The following is a 26,104-nucleotide window of genomic DNA, read 5'->3' on the forward strand; positions in this document are numbered from 1 at the left end:
ATCGTGTTCCCATAGTGGCAAGTCCAGGTCACAAGTACCTGGCGGAAACCCAAAGAGCTGATATTGTGATGTCATAATGCATCATTCCACCAATGCCTAAGAGCCAACCACATCAGTGATGTCACAAAGGCTCAACTGTCCTATACTTGGCTCACATAAGAAAATAAGAGTTACCCTACTGATACTGGTCCATTAAAGTCCAGTATCAGTCTAGGTCACAAGAACCTAGTAGAATCCCAAATAGTAACATTCCATGCTACCAATCCCAGGGCATGCAGTGGCTTCCCCCATGACTTTTCCTCCAGGAACTTGTCCAAACCTTTAAACCCAGCTACACTAACCACTCTTACCACATCCTCCAGCAACAAGTTCCAGAGCTTAATTATTCTTTGAGTGAAAAAATATTTCCTCCTATTTGTTTTAAAGATATTTCCATGTTACTGGTTTACTAGTGAAAAAAGCACTATAACATATCAAGAAGAAACTGGTTTGATAGTGAAAAGATCAACACAACATACCACGACGAAATTAGATTCACAGTGAAAAAAGCACAGCCATGTATCATGAAGAATTTGGTTTCATAGTGAAAAGAACAGTACAACATACCAAGAGAAACGATTTCATAGTGAAAAGCTCAAGAATGTGATTTCATAGTGAAAAGGCCAGTTCGACATTCTGCAAGAAAATTGCTTTCATAAGAACAACAAAATGCCCCACCACTACTGAGAAGAAATTGGTTTCATAGTGAAAAGAAAACCACTTAGATAACCTTGGTAGGCGGTCTATAAAAGCCTAATAAACTGGAAAAAGGGCTACAGCAAATGAATTTACTATCCCCTCCTGTTTGGAGGAAAGGAGTCGGATTTAGATGATGCCTTTTCAGAAGCAGCTCAGGAGGAGTTACATTCTTGACTGTAGGTATTTTCATGTCCCCGAAGAGCGCAATGGAGGGTTAGGTAGGATTTGAACCCTGACTTCACTGCCTGCTGCTTTAACCACTATCAAACCGACTTCTTCTTGATATCTTCTCGTCCTCTAACCATTAGGGCTATTCTACTCTTCCAGGCGAGTTTGATTCTCTGCTTAGGTTCTTAGCTATGTTAAGGAAGGCGTCCCATTAAGAACATAAGAACATAAGAAGTTGCCTCCACTGGGTCAGACCAGAGGTCCATCTCGCCCAGCGGTCCGCTCCCGCGGTGGCCCATCAGGTCCGCGACCTGTGAAGTGGTTTCTGACCACATAATCAATAAACAATTACGCATTCATCACGCAATTGAGAGATCTATGGTTGGATTTGGGGATTGGGAGCAGAGGGTTCTTGACGAAGGATTCTTATATGGCTCTTCGCTGTAAAGAGTAATCTACGAGAAGTAGGAGGAGACAGAAGATAGCATGTTGCTGGTCCCAGATGCTGACCATAGAGAGATGAAATAGTCATAAAATCATCATTAACAATGAGTGTAGAAGAAAGAGGTAATCCTTTTCTCCTACTCAGACCTGCCATTAAAACCCCAGTATAAGAAAGCCATAGCACTGCCCGAAGCTTCTCTGCCTTCATTATCAGGGAATGTAAATGTACACTTACCATATGGCTCCAGAAAAAGGAGGACGGATTGAGACATCTGGGTTTTACTTCCACCGAAAGCATAAGAACATAAGAATAGCCTTACCAATGGTCCATCAAGCCTAATAGCCCGTTCTCACGGTGGCCAATCTAGGTCACTAGTACCTGGCCAAAACCCAAGGAGTAGCAATATTCCATGCTACCGATCCAGGGCAAGCAGTGGCTTCCCCCATGTCTTTCTCAATAACAGACTATGGACTTTTCCTCCAGGAACTTGTCCAAACCTTTCTTAAAACCAGCTATACTATCCGCTCTTGCCACAACCTCTGGCAACGCAATGGAAGTAAAGAGGACGGATTGAAATATCTGGGTTTAGCTTCCATTGAAAGTAATGGAAGTAAACCCTGGCTGTCTAAATCCGTCCTCCTTTTTCTGGAGCCCTATGGTATCCCTATGAAAATGAACGGTGTCAGGTCAAAACCACGGAAGACAAAGGCGCGCGCCGACAACTGAGCGCAGCACGGAGGTGCGCGCCGAAGAAAATAACTGTTTTTAGGGGCTCCGACGGGGGGTGTGGGGGGAACCCCTCCACTTTACTTTATACAGATCGCGCCGCGTTGTGGGGGTTTGGGGGGTTGTAATCCCCCACATTTTACTGAAAACTTCACTTTTTCCCTAAAAACAGGGAAAAAGTTACGTTTACAGTATAATGAGGGGGGTTACAACCCCCCAAACCCCCCACAACGCCGCCGCGATCTGTATTAAATAAAGCGGGGTGGCTCCCCGACAAAACCCCCCATCGGAGCCCCTAAAAACTGTCATTTTCTTCGGCGCGTGCCTCCGTCTTCCGCTCAGTTGTCGGCGCGCGCCTTTGTCTTCCGTGGTTTTGTCTATGAACCAAATGAACTATGCCCTGAGGTCAGCCAAGTCTTTGGCACAGTTTGCTCATGTGCAAAACTTGCTTTAATATAAGCGCTCACAGAACAAAATTCTGCAGGAAAGCCAAGCTAAGCTGTGTGTAAAGCCTAGTGTACTTTAATGCCATGGCCCCGAAACCATGAAAGAGGCAGCAAAGATCAGACAGAGGCAACTCATCCCTTTCTGCCTAGCAGCCCAGCCCAGAGCAACTCCCCAAATATTAAGATGAAGTGCAGTAGGTGACCAGGTTGAATAAAGAATTATTTAGTATAAGGAAAAGGCATATGGTACCTTCCGTAGCCCCAGAGGTGACTCTGTCCTATCAGCTGATCATCTATCAAGTAGGTGTTATGGGAAGAAGAAATGAAATAGTCACAAAGGGGATGGTTCATGTTTTGGTAAATTCCCCTCTGATCCTTCCGAAAGACGAAGTTTTCTTGGGAATTCATCATTCTTATAAAACCTTCATACGTCATTGTGTTATTATTCTTGGCTGGAAATATTTAAAAAAAAGAAAGAAAGATATTGACGTCTTTGTGATGTGATCTAACAATGGCTTTTATTTTCAGCTCTACAAAGCCTGTGCAACTCTTAACCCTTTCAGGACCATAAGGATCGTAGGCCAATTTTTGTGGTTTTGACGACATTTTTATGGTAAAAAGGGCTTGCAGATGCCAAAAAATTGATTTTTTTTGTGAAATATCATTATTTTTATTTTAAAAAATCACACTTCTGGCTTATGGACAGTGTGGCAAGTGAATCTTCTCGTCAATCTGGCAACGACGCTAATGAATGAATGTCGGAACCAGTTTGTTTACATAAAGGCAGTATCATATGGAATCCGTACATATCAAATTTAGAACTGTAGACTATCCCAATCAAAATTTATAGGATTTTAAAGTTATGGGACAAATATGTCCCTTGGTCCTGAAAGGGTTAACAACTAGGCCTTGTTTTACCATTACAGGGGCAAGTGGAGGGGTGGGGGGATAGATGCATAGCAGGGACACCTATATCAAAAAGCTGAACATTTTTCTTTTGGGGAAATAAACTGGGCCTAGTGGCGCTGAAAATCAGCACAGTTTCTTAACACTTGCTAAAAAAATCCACACACACTTTACTCCCAAGGTACTAAACTGATGGTCTGCAAAATTGCAGACAGGAAAACGTAGGAACAGGTTCTGCATCGTTTAATTTGGTCACTGCACTTGAGCAACGATTGGTCCCTTTTCTGTGAAGGCGCCAATTGCCATTCAGTATTGGAACCTGGAAGGGGATTGGTTCTTTCCTTATCAAGGGTGCAGTCGTTGCTCTAGTGCAGTGAAATCAATGTCTCCAGACCTGGGTTACTTTGAGGAAACTTTCTAAGTTTCCATTTCTTGGAAGTGGACACTGGGTAACATTCCTCCTGCCCCCCTGTGCACCAGAGCGCCTCCGCCCTTCACGTCACTATTACCGTGTATTATCATTGCATCCTGGGCCTTCTAAATTATTTTTTATTTATTTTATAAATTTCTTCTCTGCTTAATAACTAAGTGGATAACAAGAAAAACACATATTTCAATATGGACAACCACAACAGAACAATGTCATAAGGACCCAAATAGCATACAGCTAGTAAAAGTTTACATTTAAAATAGCTTTTGTAGTGTTAAGCTAATCAAAAGGCTTTTAGTTGCTTTTTGAAAGACTCAAGTATCCAGGTAGTGATGTTTGTGTCTTCCTTTGAGGGAACGGAGAGTTGGCATTTCAATAGGATCCAAGAAATGGTACTACTTAGAGCAGTGGTCTCTAACTCCAACCCTTTGCAGGGCCACATTTTGGATTTGTAGGTACTTGGAGGGCCTCAGGAAAAAATAGTTCATGTCTTATTAAAGAAATGACAATTTTGCGTGAGATCAAACTTTCCTTTTGGCTAAGTCTTAATAATAATATTGTCATTTATAGCTAAAGAGAAATATGATCAAGAAACTGTTTTATTTCACTTTTGTGATTATGATAAACATACCGAGGACCTCAAAATAGGACCTGGCGGCCCGCCAGTTTGAGACCACTGAGTTAAGGGGAACAGTTAATCAGCTGACTGGGTTGGAGGGCAGAGGGGAGAACAGGACAATGAAGCCATTGTGACATCACTGATGAGGTTGGCTCTTATTGGTGGAATGAGGCATTATGACATCACAATCTCGGCTCTGCTTCCCAAAGACAAACAGGATGTCATGGATACAGTTAAGGAAGTGGTCTCCAACTCCAATCCTTTGCAGGGCCACATTTGGGATTTGTAGGTACTTGGAGGGCCTCAGAAAAAAATAGTTTATGTCTCATTAAAGAAATGACAATTTTGCATGAGGTCAAACTCTTTAGTTTATAAATCTTTCCTTTTGGCTAAGTCTTAATAATAATATTGTCCTTTATAGCTAAAGAGAAATATGATCAAGAAACTGTTTTATTTTTCTTTTGTGATTATGATAAACATACCCAGGGCCTCAAAATAGGACCTGGCGGGCCGCATGTGGCCCCTGGGCCACGAGTTTGAGACCACTGGCTTAGAGCATCAGAAACCTGGACTTGCTTGAAAGCTTCCTGAAGTACGGGAAAGGAAAGGGGCTTAACTAGGAGTTGCTTGGTCCGGAAATGGCACCGTCAGGAAGCGAAGGGGTCCTTTAACATATGAAGCATTCTGCAGAGCAGGAAAGTTTTGTGACAGAAGCTCCCTCATCAGTGCTTTGCCAGGAATGAAAAGCTCAGTCATCGATCGCGGTATCATTCAATAACAGCACACACCAAACTTCGAGCTATTGAACTGAGCAACTTGGTCTCCATTAATATCAGCTTATTGTCTGCCTCCGGTCAAGAAAGTTGTTAGGCAACTGCCTTTGCCATGGCCCCGACAGTAGCTGAAAACAAACAAACCCTTTGTATTACCATTAATTTCATCACATTCATTGCATTTAGCAAAACCTGTTTGATTTTTTGACTTTGTTTTAAAGAGTAATGAATAGTATAATGAGTTGTGAAGATGCAGCTTTCACTCAGCTCCATGGGGGAATCCATCGAGAACATGGTGAAACCAGAGGGAACGGGGACTCCTGAGGTTTTGGTGTTTAAGAGAAATCATTTCTGGCACTTGTTAGAATATAAGAACATAAGAATAACTATATTGAGTCAGATCAATGGTCCATCTAGCCCAGGGATCTCAAAGCCCCTCCTTGAGGGCCGCAATCCAGTTGGGTTTTCAGGATTTCCCCAATGAATATGCATGAGATCTATATGCATGCACTGCTTTCAATGCATATTCATTGGGAAATCCTGAAAACCCAACTAGATTGCGGCCCTCAAGGAGGGACTTTGAGACCCCTGATCTAGCCCAATCCAGGTCCCAAGTACCAGACAGAAACCCAAAGAGTAGCAACATTCCAGAGCTGAGATTGTGATGTCATAATGCCTCATTCCACCAATGCCTAAGAGCCAACCTCAGCAGTGATGTCACAATGGCTTCATTGTCCTGTTTCCAACAGTGGCCAACCCAGGTCCCAAGTACCAGACAGAAACCCCAAGAGTAGCAACATTCCAGAGCTGAGATTGTGATGTCATAATGCCTCATTCCACCAATGCCTAAGAGCCAGCCTCATCAGTGATGTCACAATGGCTCACATAAGAACATAAGAGTTGCCATACTAGGACAGACTGAAGTTCCATCAAGCCCAGTATCCTGTTTCTAACAGTGACCAGCCCAGGTCCCAAGTACCTGGCAGAAACCCAAAGAGTAGCAACATTCCAGAGCTGAGATTGTGATGTCATAATGCCTCATTCCACCAATGCCTAAGAGTCAACCTCAGCAGTGATGTCACAATGGCTTCATTGTCCTGTTTCCAACAGTGGCCAACCCAGGTCCCAAGTACCAGACAGAAACCCCAAGAGTAGCAACATTCCAGTGCTGAGATTGTGATGTCATAATGCCTCATTCCACCAATGCCTAAGAGCCAACCTCATCAGTGATGTCACAATGGCTCACATAAGAACATAAGAGTTGCCATACTAGGACAGACTGAAGTTCCATCAAGCCCAGTATCCTGTTTCTAACAGTGGCCAGCCCAGGTCCCAAGTACCTGGCAGAAACCCAAAGAGTAGCAACATTCCAAAGCTGAGATTGTGATGTCATAATGCCTCATTCCACCAATGCCTAAGAGCCAACCTCAGCAGTGATGTCACAATGGCTTCATTGTCCTATACTTGGCCCACTTAAGAATACACATAATGTTGCCTTTTTGTCAAGCCTTGGTTCATGTGAGCTAGCCTGGATCAGAAAAGAAGCGGATTTATGCAATTTGGAATGAGAGAGTCACCATAATTCATTCATCTCTTCTGTACACTTTGCAGGATCTTTTCACTCCCTCGTCCTCCACATAATCAAAACCAAAAGAAACAGATCATTTTCAACAGTTGGTCTGTGTCTGACATGCTGAGAAAGCCCAGAATCCATGTTTGGAGATTTGAAATGTCTGGACCCCCACCGGTGCTTGGAGATATATAGGTGTGAAAATCATTTGGTTGTGCTTATTTCTGTAATCCCTGGGTAAGTTATTTATCTGGATGTGCTCCTTGTGATCCAGCTGATGCCAGCAATAATTAACTGTTTTATCATTTCCTTCATTTAGGTCCACAGAGATAAACCATAACCTGAGTTGTGAGAACAAACGCTTTTGATGTGAGGTTGATATTACGAATCCGGAAAATTCCAACAGCTATTATTATTACTGTTAAGTTAGGCTGACATTTTATCTTTTGGCCAATCTGAAATTTCCTAGAGGGGAGGGGGTGGCGCGGGAGAGGGGGAGAACTTATCAACATGGGCTACTGTTAAGACATGTTATTTTACTGTTAACCCCAGTTATTGGTAACTAGGTCTCATTGCATCAAATTGGACTTGTGCTAAAAAAGCACCAGTTAGTGATATAATAACCCATCTTATCGGTATCTCACGTTGATCACTTCCCCCCTTAGTGCGAAGAGTTTGTGCCTCTGGGAACCGGAGCTGAGATTGTGATGTCATAAAGCCTCATTCCACCAATAAGAGCCAATCTCATCAGTGATGTCACAATAGCTCGATTGTCCTATACTTGGCTCATTTTTATTACATAAAGCAGTGATTTTGATTTCTAAAGACATTTCTTTTTCCTTTCATTAAGTGATCAATGTGGGCTACTGTTAAGATGTATTTTACTGATAACACAAAATGGAGCAGAGAAGACCAGACCTTCAAGCTGAACAAGATGACTTGTAATGACAACCATATAGAGTGGGCCAGTTTGTTTTAGATTTCACCTATATAGTACTTTTTTCAGCTTGAAGGTCTGGTCTTGGTCCTGATTGGGTAATTACATCAGTGGAGCCAGGCTGCCTTAGGGCGCATTTCGGAAAGAAATTAAGACTGCATTGTTTGATAAATTCATTTCCTAAATAGAAGTTATATTAATAACAATAATTCTACTCTGACTATTGTACTTTTGCTATTTGTATTTTGTACTTCGCTGATTGACCAGCTCTCTTCGGTGTAAACCGCCTAGAAATCATCTGATTGTGGTGGTATAAAAGAATACAGTTATGTTTTCGTCTGTTTTCTCTGCTCCATTTTGTCTCTCTTGATTTGTAGCAGAGTTTGTTGCTTTCTTTTTTAGTGATAACCCCAGTTACGAGTAACATGGGGACAATGTGGGCTACTGTTAAGGTGGTTTGTTAACTCCAGTTATTAATATCTGGGTCTCGTTGCATAAAATGGAATCTGTGCTAAAACAGCCTGAGTTGGTGGTAAAATCAGACGTATTAATGGCAGCCCACATTGATAACTTTGCCCCTTGATTCTATTTAGAAGCTTTCGTGTTGGAGAGAGAAATATGGCATCAGGCCAACCACCCACAATTAAAGAACAAAACACCAGCCCAGTGGCTTCGTAGTCTGTTGTGCTACTCAATGGAAGGTCCCTGGTTGAATCCCCAAGCTTTGCCTTCAACTTAAGAACATAAGAATAGCTTTACTGGGTCAGACCAATGGTCCGTCTAGCCCATCTTCATGTAGGCCAATCCAAGTCACAAATTCCTGGCAAAAACCCAAATAGTAGCAACATTCTGTAGCTGAGATTGTGACGTCATAATGCCTCATTCCACCAATGTACCAATGCCTAAGAGTCAATCTCATCAGTGATGTCACAATGGCTTGACTGTCCTATAATTGGCTCATATAAGAGCATAAGAATAGCCTTATTTGGTCAGACCAAAGGTCCATCTAGCCTAGTAGACCATCTTCATGGAGGCCAATCCAGGACACAAGTATGTGGCAAAACCCCAAATAGTAGCAACATTCTATAGCTGAGATTGTGATGTCATAATGCCTCATTCCACCAATGCCTAAGAGTCAACCTCATCAGTGATGTCACAATGGCTTGACTGTCCTATAATTGGCTCATATAAGAGCATAAGAATAGCCTTATTTGGTCAGACCAAAGGTCCATCTAGCCTAGTAGACCATCTTCATGGAGGCCAATCCAGGACACAACATTCTATAGCTGAGATTGTGACATCATAATGCCTCATTCCACCAATGCCTAAGAGTCAACCTCATCAGTGATGTCACAATGGCTTGACTGTCCTATAATTGGCTCATATAAGAGCATAAGAATATCCTTACTGGGTCAGAACAATGGTCCATCTAGCCCAGTATCCCATCTTCATGGAGGCCAATCCAAGTCACAAATACCTGGCAAAACCCCAAATAGTAACAGCATTCCATGCTACCGACCCATGTTTGCTACGTTGTTCACTGTCCCCCAATAATAAACATTTGTGACTCCTACTCAGTGCCCAAACATACTACCACTCTCAGTTTGGTGTTACTGCAGCTGTCTCCTCTTTTGAAGGCCATGATGAGGGCAGAGGCCATTGAAGGCGCTCTAACTGTCTCTGCTCTGATGATGTCACTGGAGTGCAGTATTGCAAGGCAATTTGGAGGATTTTTTGGTTATGACTGGAAAACTTGATTTCAATAGAGAATCTTAAGAAGCGACATCCCTGTTTCCCTCTGGTTACTCCCCCTCCCATTCCCCTTCCTTTTATTTTTATTTATCATTGTAATTAAAACTTCCCTATCCCCTAAAACCTCTTGTTTCTAATCAGTCTTAATTGGTCATAGTTCTAGGTTTACCCTTTTTTTTTATTTCATCTCACCTTAACCAAAAATTTTCTTAGACCTTTCTAATTTTTAATATTGTAAAACGCCCAGATACATGTGATGGTCGGTATATCAAGCCATGAATAAACTTGAAACTTGAATAAAATGGTCTCATTTCTGCATGAAAGGTGTTACATAGAAACATAGAAATAGACGGCAGATAAGGGCCCACGGCCCATCTAGTCTGCCCACCTTAATGTCCCTCCCCTACCTTTGCCCTGTGAATAGATCCCATGTGCCGATCCCATTTGGCCTTAAAATCAGGCACGCTGCTGGCCTCAATCACCTGTAGTGGAAGACTATTCCAACGATCAACCACTCTTTCAGTGAAAAAGAATTTCCTGGTGTCACCTCGTAGTTTCCCGCCCCTGATTTTCAACGGATGCCCTCTTGTTGTCGTGGGACCCTTGAAAAAGAAGATATCTTCCTCCGCCTCGATGCGGCCCGTAAGATACTTGAACGTCTCGATCATGTCCCCCCTCTCTCTGCGCTCCTCGAGCGAGTATAGCTGTAATTTGTCAAGCCGTTTTTCGTATGGTAGATCCTTGAGTCCCGAGACCATCCGGGTGGCCATTCTTTGCACCGACTCCAGTCTCAGCACATCCTTGCGATAATGCGGCCTCCAGAATTGCACACAGTATTCCAGGTGGGGCCTCACCTGGAATACATTATAAATCTTTACTTATTCTATTATTGTTGTTATTGTTATTTAATTTTTTTAAAAAAGGTAATTTATCCATATGGCAGTTTAACAATGCCTAAAAGCATAAGACTATTCCGGTCTTTATCTGCCGTCATCTACTATGGTACTATGTAGCTCATGGAAGGGCACACCTCTGAAAATAGTAAAAATTTGTTGAGATCCTGTTTGGAACATAATCCTGATGAAAACTATTTGTTGGCTACTGAGGGAAGTTGTTCTCAAGCCTGATTCAGCTACACTAAGGATCACAGGTCTTCTCTTCAGACTCTCTACACTGAATATTTCTGACTCTATTAACATAAATTGCACACTTTCCTTACCTTATTTGTGACCTTCCACAAGTACAGCTAGCTGTCGCCACTTTGCAAGCATGAAGAGACATCTCCAAGGTAACCTGCCTTTTTGACTAAACTGTACACAGTAAAACCTTTATTTGAATAAACCTTGTTTAATAGTGAAGATTCCTACATGTGAGGTTATTTCCTGCCCCTTGACAGCTTAAGATGCTCAACTGTGTTTTATGTACTTTGATTCCATCAGGAGTTGCTCTCCCTCCTGCTTTGGTATCACTTACCTTCTTCAATTGGTTCATACTTTGTGATGAATTCACAGATGGTCTCTAAGGTGATCCCAGGTTCAAACTGGTCTTTTTGGTAAAAGTCAAGCAAGTCCTCTGCACTGAGAACTTTCTGGTTCGTGGAGTGTCGACCAAATAGGTCCAGAATTTCTTTTCTGTCCGTGAAAGTATAATAGATTGACTTGAAGCCATCTCTGTTGATATTCCCAGTTTTCTGCTTATCAACTGCCTACTAATAAGAAAAGTGAGATGGGAACACAAAAGAGTAAATTAGTCTTTAAAAGTTACTCTGCGCAATGACTACCTGTAGTGAGAGAGTTTCCTCCTATCCTGCAGGTTCACGGGCCATCCTGCAACCTCCATTGTTGTTCCAACAGCTAAGCCAGTGAGGCTTTGGCTTCTAGGGGTTTTCCCTTGCCTTCCCATCCTAGTTTGTTTAAAATGCAACAACAATTTGACATGATCTCTGATAACACAGTCTTCTTAGACATTCTTCTGAAAGGATCATTTATGGAATTTGGAAGTCCAGCCAACCTCATTCCCACAATTTAATTTAACTTGGTTTCATAAATTATTGTATAAACAGCCTTTAAAGCAGATCTGACTGAGGTGATGCCAATAGCAAAGGATTGCGATTCTTCCTTTCATATGACTGCCACGGAGATAAATTGTATTAGGACTTCATAGGTTTCTGATTTTCCGCTCTACACTACACAATAATAAAGGCCAACAATCAGGTTACAAGTAAGACCTTTTGGTGGGAAGTTCTTTCCCTTTCACTAAGTCAGTACATTGTTAACCTCTTTTTCATGTACCCAAGAAGTCCAATACCAACCACATCATGTTCTGCAATGCAGTTAAACTAGTCAATAATCTGTTTTGCAGTTCATCCTAAACTACTTCTTAGACAAGCTACAGTCTACTCTTCATAACGATAAAATATGTTTGAGTCGTGGAAACCTTGAACATTTTTCATAACGCGGCCCTTCAACTTGAATTTTGCACTTGCTCGGGACTGCATAGGGTGCCTGGTTTGGTACTGTACCAGTACCGGTATATCCTTTGCTTTATGAGTATTTCATGCCTTTTGGTTGTGACCTGCTCTGTATAGTTTAAGCTGAAAATGGTGGGCTATAAAACAGTGTATTAAGTTAAATTAAAGGATGCAAAATGCTCCCTAGCCATCGTTATACAAGATTCTGCTGTAAAGTACGGAGGAAGATGTTTCCCTTAACATGTGTAAATGGCCTCTCTCCTGCATTTTCTCTTTGAATGCTTCAAGAGATGTCCTCTGTCCCAACTCTTCGTGTATGCTGTCGTTCATACTTTAATTGCCTCACTTTAACCAACTTCCTCCTAGTTCTTGGCCTGCCTGTTGTTTCACAGCACCAGAGAGCAACAATCTGACATGTGGAAAATGCTCAAAGGCTTCCCTGAGCTCGTCAATGAAGTCTAATTGGTCATAATCTTCAGCCCTTGGGTCTTCTGGTCAAGTCTCTTTCCTTTTGCTTTAGCTGCCCGTTCTATCAGCCCATCTTGAAGTGAAAGTCCAGTTCAGGTTTGCTCAGATCGCAGGTGCTACTGTTGGGCTTAGTCTTGTGTTAATTCAAACTGGTGCCAGTTTAGTGGAATTCATATTTGTAGGGTGACTGTTACAGACTTCCCTGTTCAGTATCTTTACTGTCCTTAATTACTACTATTGAAAAGCGTACACAGCGCTGTACATTTAGCATGCAATAGTCAGAAGAGATTACAATCTAATTTGGACCGACAGTCAGGACATCTCAGGGTTGGAGAGATTCTGATAGAAGGAATGTTACAATAGGTGTAGGTATCTGATAGTGATTGGGGGTTAAGCGTTGAAAGCAGCTTTTTTTAAAAAGTGGGCTTTTAGCTTGGATTTGAAGACTGCTAGAGATGGAGCACGAAGTATTGACTCTGGCAGCCTGTTTCAGGCATATGGCACGGCAAGAAAGAAGGGACGGAGTATAGAGTTGGCAGTGGAGGAGAAGGGTACAGGTAAGAGGGACTTACCTAATGAACAGAGCTCACGGGGGGAACATAAGGGGAGATGAGTGAGGACAGATATTGGGGGGGGGGGGCTACAGAGTGAATGCACTTGTAAGTCAGTAAGAGGAGTTTGAACTGTATTCGGAAACGGATGGGGAGCCAATGAAGTGATTTGAGGAGAGGGCAATGTGCGAATTATGGCTCTCATGGAATATGAGTCATGCAGCAGCATTTTGAACAGATTGAAGAGGTGAGAGACGGATGCGCGGGAGGCCTGAGAGAAGTACGTTGCAGTCGTCTAAGCGTGAGGTGATGAGAGTGTGGATAAGGGTTTTGGTAGTGTGTTCAGAGAGTCAGTGACTCTAATATTATATACGGGACCTATTAATCTGCAGGGACATTTTGACTATTTTGTGTGAATTCAAAATTATACAGGTCTGGGATACTATGTCGAGCTGCTCCTAATATCATGCTCAGTCTGTGTCAGTAAAGATTGCTTTCAGAATAATGGAAATGAAGAATCACTGCATAGGAAGAAGGGTCGAATTCTCCACTTACTTCTGTTTAAGAACCGCTTAACCCTTCTATAAAATAAAAAAAATGTTAAAATGTACTCTGTACTCCAAGTCTTGACGATCAGATCAATAGCAGAAGCCTTCTAAGTAGAGGGATCAATGTTAGGAGAGAGAGAGAGAGAATCTTCTTCCTGTCACATGACAAGCTTGAGCCTCAATGGTGGTGGACTTGTAATCTTCATTTTTTTTTTCTTGAAAGAGATAATATTGTTCCAGGAGCAAACAATTTTAAATTGGAGAAGCATTTCTCTCTCTCTGTACAATATCAGATGGAAGAAATTTGGAATATCTTGCCTTTTTCATTGAGATCTTTTTGTTTCATAACTTCAGTTTATTGTGTTATTGCTCTAATTAATAGTTTTAGCTATGCTTTGTCAGCATTGATTGCTCTTTTCTTTTCTATGTAAATCTGGTTTCTTTTTTGTGTAATCCGCCCTGAACTGAGAAGTCGTGGCAGAATAGAAGACCCAAAATAACATAACATATTTATCATATCATCTAAGATAACAGGGTTACCAAATCAAGTGCAGCAGCGCTACATGAAATTATTAGGGGGGGTGTATTACAGAAGTAGCGCACCCAGAACTTGCAAGAGGAACGTTCTTGAGAGCTGGAGCTGTGAATTCCAGCACTGAAGGAAGTTTCTTCTCCAGGCCTTAGTTTGTTGGTCTTTATTCCCAGTCCTTGAGGGTCTGGTTTTCAGGATATACTGTGTTTCCCCCCAAAATAAGACCTAGCATGATTTTTAAAGGTGCTCCTAATATAAGCCCTACCCCAAAAATAAGCCCTAGTTAAGATTGACCCCCAAAGCCCCACCTGAATATCCCCAATTCCATCCCTGACACTACTGCTGCCCGATTAGCTAGCAGCAGCACTTTCTCCACACACCCCCACCCCCACCCACGTGCAGCAGCTTTCCTCCCCTCCCTCCAATCCCCCTGTGCAGCAGAACCCCACTGACCCTTCCACTGTAAGACTGACAGTGGCCTCCACTCCGAGGCCTCCAAAAACAGCAGCAGATGCAGTGCTGAATGGGCTACTTCGCGGCCTTCCCCACGAGGGGCCTTCCCTCTGCCACGTCACTGGTGGGGGGGGGAGAGAAAGGAAAGAGGAAGAATTGGGGTGAAGGAGAGGAAGGGAAAGATGATTGTGGTACATAAAAAAATAGGACATCCCCAAAAATAAGCCCTAGGGCGTTTTTTGGACTCCAAATTAATATAAGACACTCTCATTTTTGGGGAAACACGGTACCTAATGAGTAGGCATGAGAGATATTTGCCTATGGTGGATATATTAGGTATGCAGATATCCTTCATACATATTCAATAGTAATATCCTGAAAATCTAACCCAGACAAGGGCAACTCCGGTCCTCGAGGGCCGGAATCCAATCGGGTTTTCAGGATTTCCCCAATGAATATGCATGAGATCTATTTGCATGCGCTGCTTTCAATACATATTCATTGGGGGAAAATCCTGAAAACCCGATTGGATTCCGGCCCTCGAGGACCGGAGTTGCCCTTGTCTGGGTTAGATTTTCCCATGTCTGAACCCATTGGTGGTCCTTGAGGACTGGGAACAAAGACTAAGGGCAAGATTCTACAAATGGCGCTGGTATTGATGGCCACCTAAAAGATGGCTGCCGATCGCATGTCAGTCACTCAACAGCGCCATTTGTACAAATGCGGCTAACTCAAACATAGGTACCAGAAATGTAGGCCAGAGCTTTTGAGGCCTACGTTTCCAGTCCCTATGTTTGAAGTGAATTAAGTCTATGTTCATTTCCAGCATTTCCAGCATTAGCCACGTCTACTTCGACCTTATGTGTCCTTAGGCATTGCCGTAAGCGTGATCTAGGTGCCAGTTTTTGGTTTTAAACAATTTTAAGGTCACTTTTAAATGGCTTTGCTGCTTAAGTTAGGCACCGGTAGGGTGCAAACCGATGCCCAACTTATGTTGCTGTTTACAGAATATGGGCCTTATTGCCTTGAAATTCTTCTGTTCCTACAAGCTTTACGAGTGATGCACAGTACAAATCCTCTTTCTACGTCATATTACCAGGAATGGCTCCATCAAAAGTCTGTCTGGCTTTGTTTTCATTTTTTTGTTGTTTTTGTTTTAGTGCACAGCAAAATGAAACAAGATGGACATAATTACACATTACTCCAAATGAAGTCACTGTTTGCATATGGATATTCAGTCTATTTTCTCACCTTGAAAACGTATTTCGCATGAGTGTAATCAATTGGGATGCTTAATTTATGGAGCAGCTGTTTTGTCTCATCGAAGCTAATTGTTCCATTCTTAAAGTAATCCTGAATGAACAATGCCAACCATTTAAGAAATTATGTTAAGAAATATCATGAAAAGTGACGCTCACAAACATTTTTGCCAAGAAAAAAAAATCAACTTCTGCAACGTTTTTTGTGAATCTCCACAATCGACATCATGTAGAAGCATTAGTTATCAACCTGGGCTACCGTTGAGATGGGTTATTTTGCTCTTGACCTCAGTTGTTAGTAACTAGGTGTCAATGTATAAAATAGGACCTGTAGTATAACCCATCTCAACGGTAGCCCAGGTTGATAACTTCCCTCCAAAATCTGGGAAGTAGTTATCAATGTGGGCTGCGATTAAGATTACTTCACAGTTACTGTTAATCCAAGTTAGTAACGAGGTCTCAACATTAAATGGGACTTGTTCTAAAACAGCATGAGATAAACATTGCAGCAGTCCCCCGTCCATGTGATTATTGATGGGACATTCTTCCTAACTCAGTCTCTCCTGTTACCGACGCCTCAGATGATTGTGAAGAAAGTTTCCATGTTCTGCTTGCTGCAAACCAACATCTACGTGGTTAATTTGCCCTGCCTTTGTTTGGGAGAGGACACAGAGCCTGCTTGAAATTTACGCCCTCATTTGCCTCGGTTTCCTGTGGGTGTTTTTGCAGTGATCATTTGGCAGGAAATCAGAGAAAAAACTACAAGGATTCCTCCAGGACATGCTGTGGTGGCCTGCGTATGGATGGCAGCTCACGGAACAGAAGACCCAGGGATTTCAGGCCTCCCCTGGTTTTTCTCCTCTTACGCACTGCTCATGTTTTATTCTCTAGTATGACTCTTCACCCTTGGGAGTCTTATTACTGATTCCCGAGAGGACTACACTACACTATTTAACAGAAGCACAGTTGTTTCCTTCCCAGGATATCTGCCATAGTTTTGTTCCTAACTTATATATATCCAAGATCCTAAGGGACATGCCATTTAGTTCGACCATGTTCGATCATTAAGCAACAAAAAAGTTTGCAGGCCTTTAAAAAGTTGTTAAAACGTCATCTCTTCTGTTGTATGAAATATATCATAGAAACATAGAAAGTGACGTCAGAAAAAGGCCAAGGCCCATCGAGTCTGCCCACTCCATTGACCCACCCCCCCTAGTTAATCGCTCTCTGATGACCTTTTCCCTCGTAGAGATCTGACATGAGCATCCCATCTGTTCTTAAAATCTGGCACGCTGCTGGCCTCGACCACCTGTACTGGGAGCTTATTCCAGCTGTCCACCACTCTTTCAGTGAAGAAATACTTCCTGGTGTCACCATGAAACTTCCCGCCCTTTATTTTCAGCGGGTGTCCTCTTGTGGCCGAGGGTCCTCTAAGAAGGAAAATATCATCTTCTACCTTGATGCGACCAGTGACATACTTAAACGTCTCAATCATGTCCCCTCTCTCCCTACGTTCTTCGAGAGAGTATAGCCGCAATTTGTTCAGCCTTTCTTTGTATGATAGATCTTTGAGCCCCAAGACCATCCTGGTGGCCATTCGCTGTACCGACTCAATTCTCAGCACATCTTTGCGGTAATGTGGCCTCCAGAATTGTACGCAGTACTCCAGATGAGGCCTCACCATGGTTCTGTGCAAAGGCATTAGGACGTCGGGCTTCTGACTAACAAAGCTTCTCCGGATACAACCCAGCATTTGCCTAGCCCTGGATGAAGCCTTCTCCACTTGTTTGGCCGTTTTCATGTCTTCGCTGATGATCACCCCCAAGTCCCGTTCTGCGGCAGTCCTTGCTAAGGTTTCTCCATTCAATGTGTACATTCTGCACGGATTATTGTTGCCAAGGTGCATGACCTTGCATTTGTTAGCGTTGAAGCTAAGCTGCCAGGTCGAGGACCAATGTTCCAATAGAAGCAGGTCTTGCGTCATGCTGTCGGACAGATTGCCGTTACTCACAATATTACATAGTTTGGCAACGTCGGCGAATAATGTTATTCTACCTTGAAGCCCTTGAGTCATGTCTCTTACAAATATGTTGAAAAGGATCGGGCCCAAGACCGAGCCCTGCGGCACCCCACTGGTCACCTCCGACGTTTTAGAGATGGTACCATTAACAACCACCCTCTGAAGTCTACCACTCAGCCAATCGTGGACCCATGCTCTGCTATGACTATTTCCTGGTATGTTCATTGAGCTGATCCTTTTGTGATGGGAGGGTTGTCTGGTGATGTTAATGTTGTTACGCCAGTCTGTTATGTAATTTTTGTAAAATGATTGAAATGTCATTTGGGTATATTTATGAATGTGTTCATGTATTTCGCCTTGTGCAAGGCGGATTATAAATAAATCAATCTAATCCAATGTTCTAGAGAATATTGTCTACCTCTATCCCCATTATTATTTCACCAACTCAGAACTGCAGAACTTTAACTTCAAATTTCTTACCAGCCGTCCATAATGGTGGGTGTAGATAAAACCTACTTCTAGGTTCCTCAGAGCGGGTTTAAAACCTGATCCCCCAGAAGCTGGCTGAAACCACTGAGCAGTCTCTACCGGCAAAAGATCTGAAACATTATGGCTCTCCAATACCTGGTTGTAACCACTGGACAATCTTTGCCACCTGAAGATCTGAGTCCTTATGGCATTTATTCCTGTACCTGGTTGTGACCACTGCACCATCTCTACAGCAGAAGATCTGAAACATTATGGCTCTCCAATACCTGGTTGTAACCACTGGACAATCTTTGCCACCTGAAGATCTGAGTCCTTATGGCATTTATTCCTGTACCTGGTTGTGACCACTGCACCATCTCTACAGCAGAAGATCTGAAACATTATGGCTCTCCAATACCTGGTTGTAACCACTGGACAATCTTTGCCACCTGAAGATCTGAGTCCTTATGGCATTTATTCCTGTACCTGGTTGTGACCACTGCACCATCTCTACAGCAGAAGATCTGAAACATTATGGCTCTCCAATACCTGGTTGTAACCACTGGACAATCTTTGCCACCTGAAGATCTGAGTCCTTATGGCATTTATTCCTGTACCTGGTTGTGACCACTGCACCATCTCTACAGCAGAAGATCTGAAACATTATGGCTCTCCAATACCTGGTTGTAACCACTGGACAATCTTTGCCACCTGAAGATCTGAGTCCTTATGGCATTTATTCCTGTACCTGGTTGTGACCACTGCACCATCTCTACAGCAGAAGATCTGAAACATTATGGCTCTCCAATACATGGTTGTGGCCACTGGACAGTCTCTACCAGGAGAAGATCTGAAACTGTCCAGTGGCCACAACCAAGAATGGGAGAGCTATAATATTTCTACCAGCAGGAGTTCTGAAATATTATGGCCTCCAGTACATAGTAAATAGCCTTCACGGAAAATCTTCTTTTCTTCCCCAGTGCAATTTTAGGATGGACAAGTGACCCAATCTGGAAGCTCTTAGGTCAAAATTAGTTTGACCTATTGATCCCAAATTGAGACGGTGGTTGCAGCACTAGCAACATATGGAAAAGAACTACTAAGCAAGGCCACAGCACAATCAGAATCCAATTTGACTTATGCAGCGCATTTGACCCAGCAGACTTTGATGAAATGTCTGAGACCTTCAGTGATTTTGAATTTAGCAACCCAGTCCTCTCCTGGTTCCAATGTGTATGTAAGGATGGTGAACTTTCTGATGGCTGGCACCCTCCCACTTTCACCATCAGTATTCAACCCCCTAATTCAGTGTCCTGCAAACACTAATGGAGCAAATGTTTTTCTGTGGCACACCCACAACCCCGCCCCGCTCTGCTACAACCCTGCCCCACCTTATCCATCCATATCAATTAGCAAAATGCTGGAACCAACTACTGCTTACACTACAATCTTGTGACCACTAGCTAATTTTCAGAAAACTTCTAAAAGCATTTCTATACCAAGACAGGGAGCCGACCTGGAAGTAACTGAAATGGTAATTTTGAAAGCCCATTTTTAAACTGTCTAATGCAACTCCTGGGACATAACGATGAGCCAACGATGACCTACTTGAACTCATAACTGTGTACTTGTAATCATGACGTAACTGTATTGATCTATCTGTACTAACAACTCTATTGAATGTCCGTGTCTAAACTAAACTAAACCTTAGGTTTGTATACCGCATCCTCTCCACAATCGTAGAGCTCGGCACTGTTTACAGGAGCTAGGATAGAAAAGGAACTGTCCAGTGTAACTTCCTGGGCAACTGACCCAACCTCTTGTAATGTAATCCGACCTTGAACTGAATAGGCGAAGGCATAATAGAAAACCTGATTAACAAAACCTGACTAAGACATTTATGGGACAAAATTTTGATCACAATTGGAGTTCACAGCATTTGCCAGAATATTCATGAGTCTGGAATAACACTAGAAGGCAAAGGCAGAATCTTTTGCAAAATTGATGAACAGTTGAGCTCATGCTCAGTTCCTTCCTGAAGCCTAAGAGACTTTGTGCCCTTGAGAAGATCAGAGAATGAGAACAATCCTGCCAATCACTAACTTCAGGAAACATCCCTGACCTAACAACTTCCAAATCTCATTGAACGTTGTAGCCTGTTCTAGAGACACAGTCCTTCTTATGGCTGGTTATGAATCAGGTGTTCAGGAAGCCACACTTCATCCAATTGGAGCTTGTGTTGTAGATATGTTGAAGTGACGGAGTAACAGAATTCATAGAGTTTTGGAATAAGCAGAGAGGACGATTGAAGGCACAACTTCGCTGGAGTTTATGGCACTACACCAGAAGCGAACTTGGACCATCAGATTCTCAGTTTCTGACCGGGGGGTACCTGGTGAGGGCATTGGCATTTATATCATCTCAACCTTTCTTGAAATCAATAAATCATCACTGCTTTAAATAGGATCTGTTTTTCTGCTCTGGATATCATTCAATCAGTCGTGGGCTACAGGTTATGGGGGCCATTTTAGAAGAATTTAAACATGTAAATAGCATCACTCACACATGTAGATTACATACATGTGTAAATCCTAATGCCACCACTTACTTGTGTACATGCACTAGGATGCAGAGATTTCAAAATGCCTCCTTTTGGCATTTACTTGGGGAACTGGGTTTGATTCCCACTGCAACTCTTCTTGACTCTGGACAAGTCATAAGTTTGTAGACCGAGTCATTCTCAATAAATTGGAGCTCGACTTGGTTAACAGTCAATAATTGGAAATTACAATAAAAGAATAAAAAAGTCAAGATTGTTGAAATTAACTCAAAAAATAAAAACAACTTGACAACATTAATTCTTTAACTGTTTTGAAAACAGCAGAGTTTTAAAGATTTTTCCAAATGATTGAAAAGAATCTGATTCTCTTATCCTTAGTAGAATGCCATTCCATATCGCTGTTAATTTGAAAATATAAGAGTTACCTAATTTACCAATGGATGTAATGTCCCTAGTAGAGGGAAATTAAAGTTTAAGTTTTTGAATACTGCTCAACAAGCTCAGTCTACAAGTATTCCAAGATAATGGAACCAGAGGTAAGAAGATCTTGAAGACAATACATGCACATTTAAATTGGATCCTAAGATGTATATAATATGTAAACCGCTTTGATTGTAACCACAGAAAAGTGGTATATCAAGTCCCAGGCCTTTTCCTTAACACTTTTTTTAAAGACATTCATCCAAAGCTTGGACATGCCAAAACTTTACAAGGGAAATACATGTACAGTTTTAAAAATGTCTCTTATCAGCTTTCGTACATCCTCCGAGGCACATAAGTGCCTACAAAGTACTCATTTCACCTAGGGCTTGAAAGAACTTAGGCAGTTTGGCAGTTTCAGGAGGAAGAGTTTAGATCAGTCCTGGGTTTCTGATGCATTATGGGACTGGACACACTAATTTGCAAACTTCACTGGAAATGTCCAGTTAGCTCTTTTGTAATCCGCCTTGAACTGCAAGGTATAGGCGGAATAGAAGTCCCTAATGTAATGTAATGTTTTCAGCGAGTACAATCTAGGAACTTGGAATGCAAGTCCAAACCAGGACTGGTCATAAGTGGACAACCTGGAATTTTTGCTTTATTCAGTGATTTTAGTATCTAGTTGATGGTGGTGGTGGTGGTGGTCATTTTTCCATTGGAAGCCTTTTCTATATATGATTGCTAGCAACTGGACATGGAGGTGTCTTAAAATTGTCAGTTCTTTGTGCAATAAGCTGAGGATTATCCATGGATGATGCCAAGTGCTACCATTGTAGAATCGCTTCCCGCATATGTATTTGTGTTTAGCAGAGCCTTTCGTAAAACCCTTGGGGAACTGTGACTGCTCCAACCCAGGTATCCTGATTCCTTCCTCAGGGTGTTGCGCAAGATAACGCTTCTGATCGGGGACATGTAGAATGTGTGTCCATCCGACATCTCTGTTCCCAATAGAAGGTGAAGAATCAGATCAGCTGAGGATACTTTATTGTAACAAATAATACAGTTTATGACTTGGTTATCAGAAGCCAAAACCTCCTTCCAAGAAGTTCATCAAATAAAATGGTCTCACTTTATTTTCCTATAAATTAGACTTTAAAGTGGACTTATATGGCCATTACAACACTATAAGCACCAAAATAATCAGCCCTCACCAGAGATCTGTTAAGCATTTTTTTTTTTTTAATTTATTGCAAAACTGGAGAAAAGCAGACTTTTTTTTTACAGAAAACTTTTTTCCTCGATCTTCACAGTGTCTGTATTTCACCACTTCTGCAATAAATGCTGGTAAAATCCTATGTGATGCTCTCTGGTCATGGTCGACTCAAATATTCAGAATCACTCATTAAACGGAAACGTGGAAAGCCATTTTTGATATGACATCTACGGTAAGTCTGACTTTGGACATCTTGTGAAGGACATCCAAAAATGTCCATTTTCAAAACAGCAAAACGTCTATCTCTGTTTTCAAAAATGACCTTTTCGAGACATGTTCAACCTTTGAGCATTTATCTTTTTTGGCCGTTTTCGAAAAACAAAATGTCCACATGAAAAATGTACAAAACAAGCCATTTGCATGTACAAGGAACCATCCTTTTTGTAGACTGGCCACTCAGACATGCCAGCAGAGCAGTGGGGCACCCAAGGGGTAACTACACTGAACATCACATAAAGGGTCCCAGTTACACATCCCACCAAAATGGGGAGACCATCCAAAACCAACTGTACCCAACTGACTATGATCCCGATAGCCCTTATGCTTGCTGGTGTCACCTATACGTCAGTACAGTAGGTTTTGGTGAGCTCACACTTTCTACCCCAAGTGTACAAGTTAGGATAGCATTTGGGCCTAGGTCTTCGTCTCTGACCACAAGGCTAGTCCAGACACTTGTTTACTGATGTACTAGGACTAGCCATTACATCTACTGCTGTCAGACAAACAGATATGTACTATTTCATTCAGATTTGAGGGGGTCAGTGACCACTGAGGGAGTGTGGGAGGATTATGCCTTCATTTCTCTAGTGATCAACTGGTCAGTGTAGGTGTCTTTTGGCCATTATTCGTTCTTAAAACAGGTCTAGCCCCAGATGTCTAAATGGAGCCCTGGACATTTTGTCAGCGATAATTATTGCTGCAAAACATCCTAATCCCATCCCCAACGTGCCCCCTTGAGATTTTGATGCATTGCAGATGAATAGCATAGAAAAATGTCTAGGAGATAGGTTTTGAAAATGGCAATTCGGTCCTTTTGACGATTAGTACGTCCAAATGACATTTTATGTCATTTTTGTGGACATCTCTGTGTTTTGAAAATGAGTCCCATTGTATCTGGAGCTTCACATGATAGGAAACAAATCTAGGATAGGCTTCAGTCATCTTTAACAAACACAAAACCTGTGCCCTGTTAACTTGGGACCAGTAGCGAAAGAGTTAAATAATGTGCACAGTGTGGTCAAACCAAATAGTAGTGGTCTTAAGTACCCATTTTCTGATTTCTAGCCAGAGCATGGAATTCCGAGCCCAAGGTATGATAAAGGATATCTGGCCTCCATGGCTTCTCCTCAGTCTTAGCAGTCAACCATCCAAATTGTATGTCAGCAAACCGTCATGGTACCCAGATCCCAGCGCGTCACCCTCCCATACCACAGCTGAGTCCACTACTAGAGTATCAGGGTGTGAGTTCACTGGCAATGCAGTGAGCGTTCTTTGTGACCTCATAGAACCTCATTCCTAGGGAGCAGCCTAGCAACCAAGAGGTTGACATCCGAGAACTTCCATGATGTCATAGGAAAGGCAAGAGCTTTTTCCCTGATTTCAGGTCAATTAATTTCCCATGAACTAAACTTTCCCTAAAAGTGTTTATTTATTTATTCAATTTTCTATACTGTTCTCCCAGGGGAGCTCAAAACAGTTTACATGGATTTATTCAGGGCCTCAAGCATTTTCCCTGTCTGTCCTGGCGAGTTCACAATCTACCTAATATACCTGGGGCAATGGCTGGATTAAGTGACATGCCCGGGATCACAAAGAGCAGCGTGGTTTTGAACCCGCAACCTTATGAAGTTATGACTGGTCTACAAGACATCCAGTGGTCCAAGTGTCAAATGTGATTCCCGATGTGGACAGCAATGGCAAGGGGTAGTATGGTGTGTTATTTCTATCCTCAACATTTGATTTAATGTGCGATTTTCTAGAAGGATCTTTATAAATCATCATTACTACTAACAGCCTGATAAGCTTGGAATTGTTTATTGTTCAATGGAAGCTTCTAAACCGATACTAACGACGGGACTCAATTCTGACTGGTTTGCATGCGCTTCAGTAAAGGTGTTACAATACATGAGCGAAATATATCTGTATTTTACCTATTTATGCCATCTATGTATATATATTATAATTATAGTTTCTGTATTATCATATGCTCATTTTTATTTGTATTCTTTTCTTTCATTTAAAACATTTCTTACTCGCTATATCCTTTAATTCTATGCAAATTACATCATACATGCATAATTTTTTTTTTTATTATTTTATTTATAACATTTTACAATATTGCCAAGCATATACATCTTGTACAGAAAAGTGAGATCAAACTACATATTAAACTATAATTCCAAACTTAATATTGCTACAAGGAAATACCAATCTAGCTGTTCTCACACTAGTCCTCAATATTATTGAATCCATTATTAAGAGCAGAACTTATATACTTCAAATTAATTAAGCAAGAAAAATCCTTGTCTAACTGAAGTGCAGGGAGCTAATTTCACATAGGCGTTATTACGTTGTTATTCCTTTTTCAAGACGTTTCATTGAGAGAAAACTAATCAATTGAGATGGCTCTGTAAATATATATTTCAATGATAAATATCTAACTACACATTTACATGGATATCTCAAGAAAAAACTACCCCCTATTTGAGTCACTCCAGGTTTTAAAATTAAAAATTCTTTCCTTCTTTTTTGAGTCTCTCTGGAGACATCAGGGAAAATCTGAATATGTTGCCCCAGGAAGTCTTTAGACCTATTTTTAAAGAAAAGTTTTAATATCCAATCCTTGTCTGGAGCCAAAGCCACAGACAACAAGAGAGTAGCTGGAACCGCCAACTCTCTGTCTGATTGTTCCAATATTGCTGAAATGTCCAATGACCTCTCCCGGGGTTCCTCCATGTTTTCTTCTTTATACATGCATAATTTAAAACAATAAGCAGCACATAAAAACAAACTCAATATCTACCAACGCAATATCAACACCAAATATAAAAAATACAGCAATCCTTCCCAACATCACTACATCTACTCCCGGCTCACCTCTGCTAAATGCCTGAATAATGCCGCTCAAACAGTACCGTTTCTGAGCAGTTTCCTAAAAGTTATCAAAGAGGTCAGCCTTTTCACTTCCAATGGCAGGGCGTTCCAAAGCGAGGCCCCCCCTGTACTGTTATCATTGAGCGATGATGACACGCTAATTATTTTTTTTCAACGATGGAACTTCTAATTGGAGTTCATCTGAACGCAATGGCCTGCCATGGATGATATGAAATGAGCAAATTACTCAACAGTACCGGCTGTTTTGTCTGTCTCAACTTAAAGATCAAACACAACACTTTAAACTCAATTCGCGCTGTAACAGGCAGCCAATAAAGTTGGACAAGCATTAAAAGTACCGTTAATCTATCAGGGCTGCCTACACTGTGCCAGGTCTACTCATTAAAGACATACGCTGTCTTCAAATTATACAGAATGTTGCTACTCTTTGGGGATTCCACATGGAATGTTGCACTCTT

The 26,104-nt window shown here is 41.8% G+C and overlaps 1 protein-coding gene across 1 annotated transcript in view; it reads right to left on the reverse strand.

Moving 5' to 3' along the window:
* Positions 1 to 10,760, reverse strand: part of PLCZ1 (phospholipase C zeta 1) — a 47,447-nt gene extending 36,687 nt beyond the window's left edge. The window contains exons 1-2 of the mRNA XM_033953334.1: positions 10,730 to 10,760; positions 2,774 to 2,975 (exon numbers count right to left, since the gene is read on the reverse strand). Coding sequence (XP_033809225.1) covers positions 2,774 to 2,958 — 185 coding nt within the window. The 5' untranslated portion in view covers positions 2,959 to 2,975; positions 10,730 to 10,760. The remainder of the gene's footprint in view (positions 1 to 2,773; positions 2,976 to 10,729) is intronic.
* Between the last annotated feature and the right edge of the window lie 15,344 nt (positions 10,761 to 26,104).

Source organism: Geotrypetes seraphini, chromosome 7 (genome assembly GCF_902459505.1).
Source record: "Geotrypetes seraphini chromosome 7, aGeoSer1.1, whole genome shotgun sequence".
Taxonomy (NCBI): domain Eukaryota; kingdom Metazoa; phylum Chordata; class Amphibia; order Gymnophiona; family Dermophiidae; genus Geotrypetes; species Geotrypetes seraphini.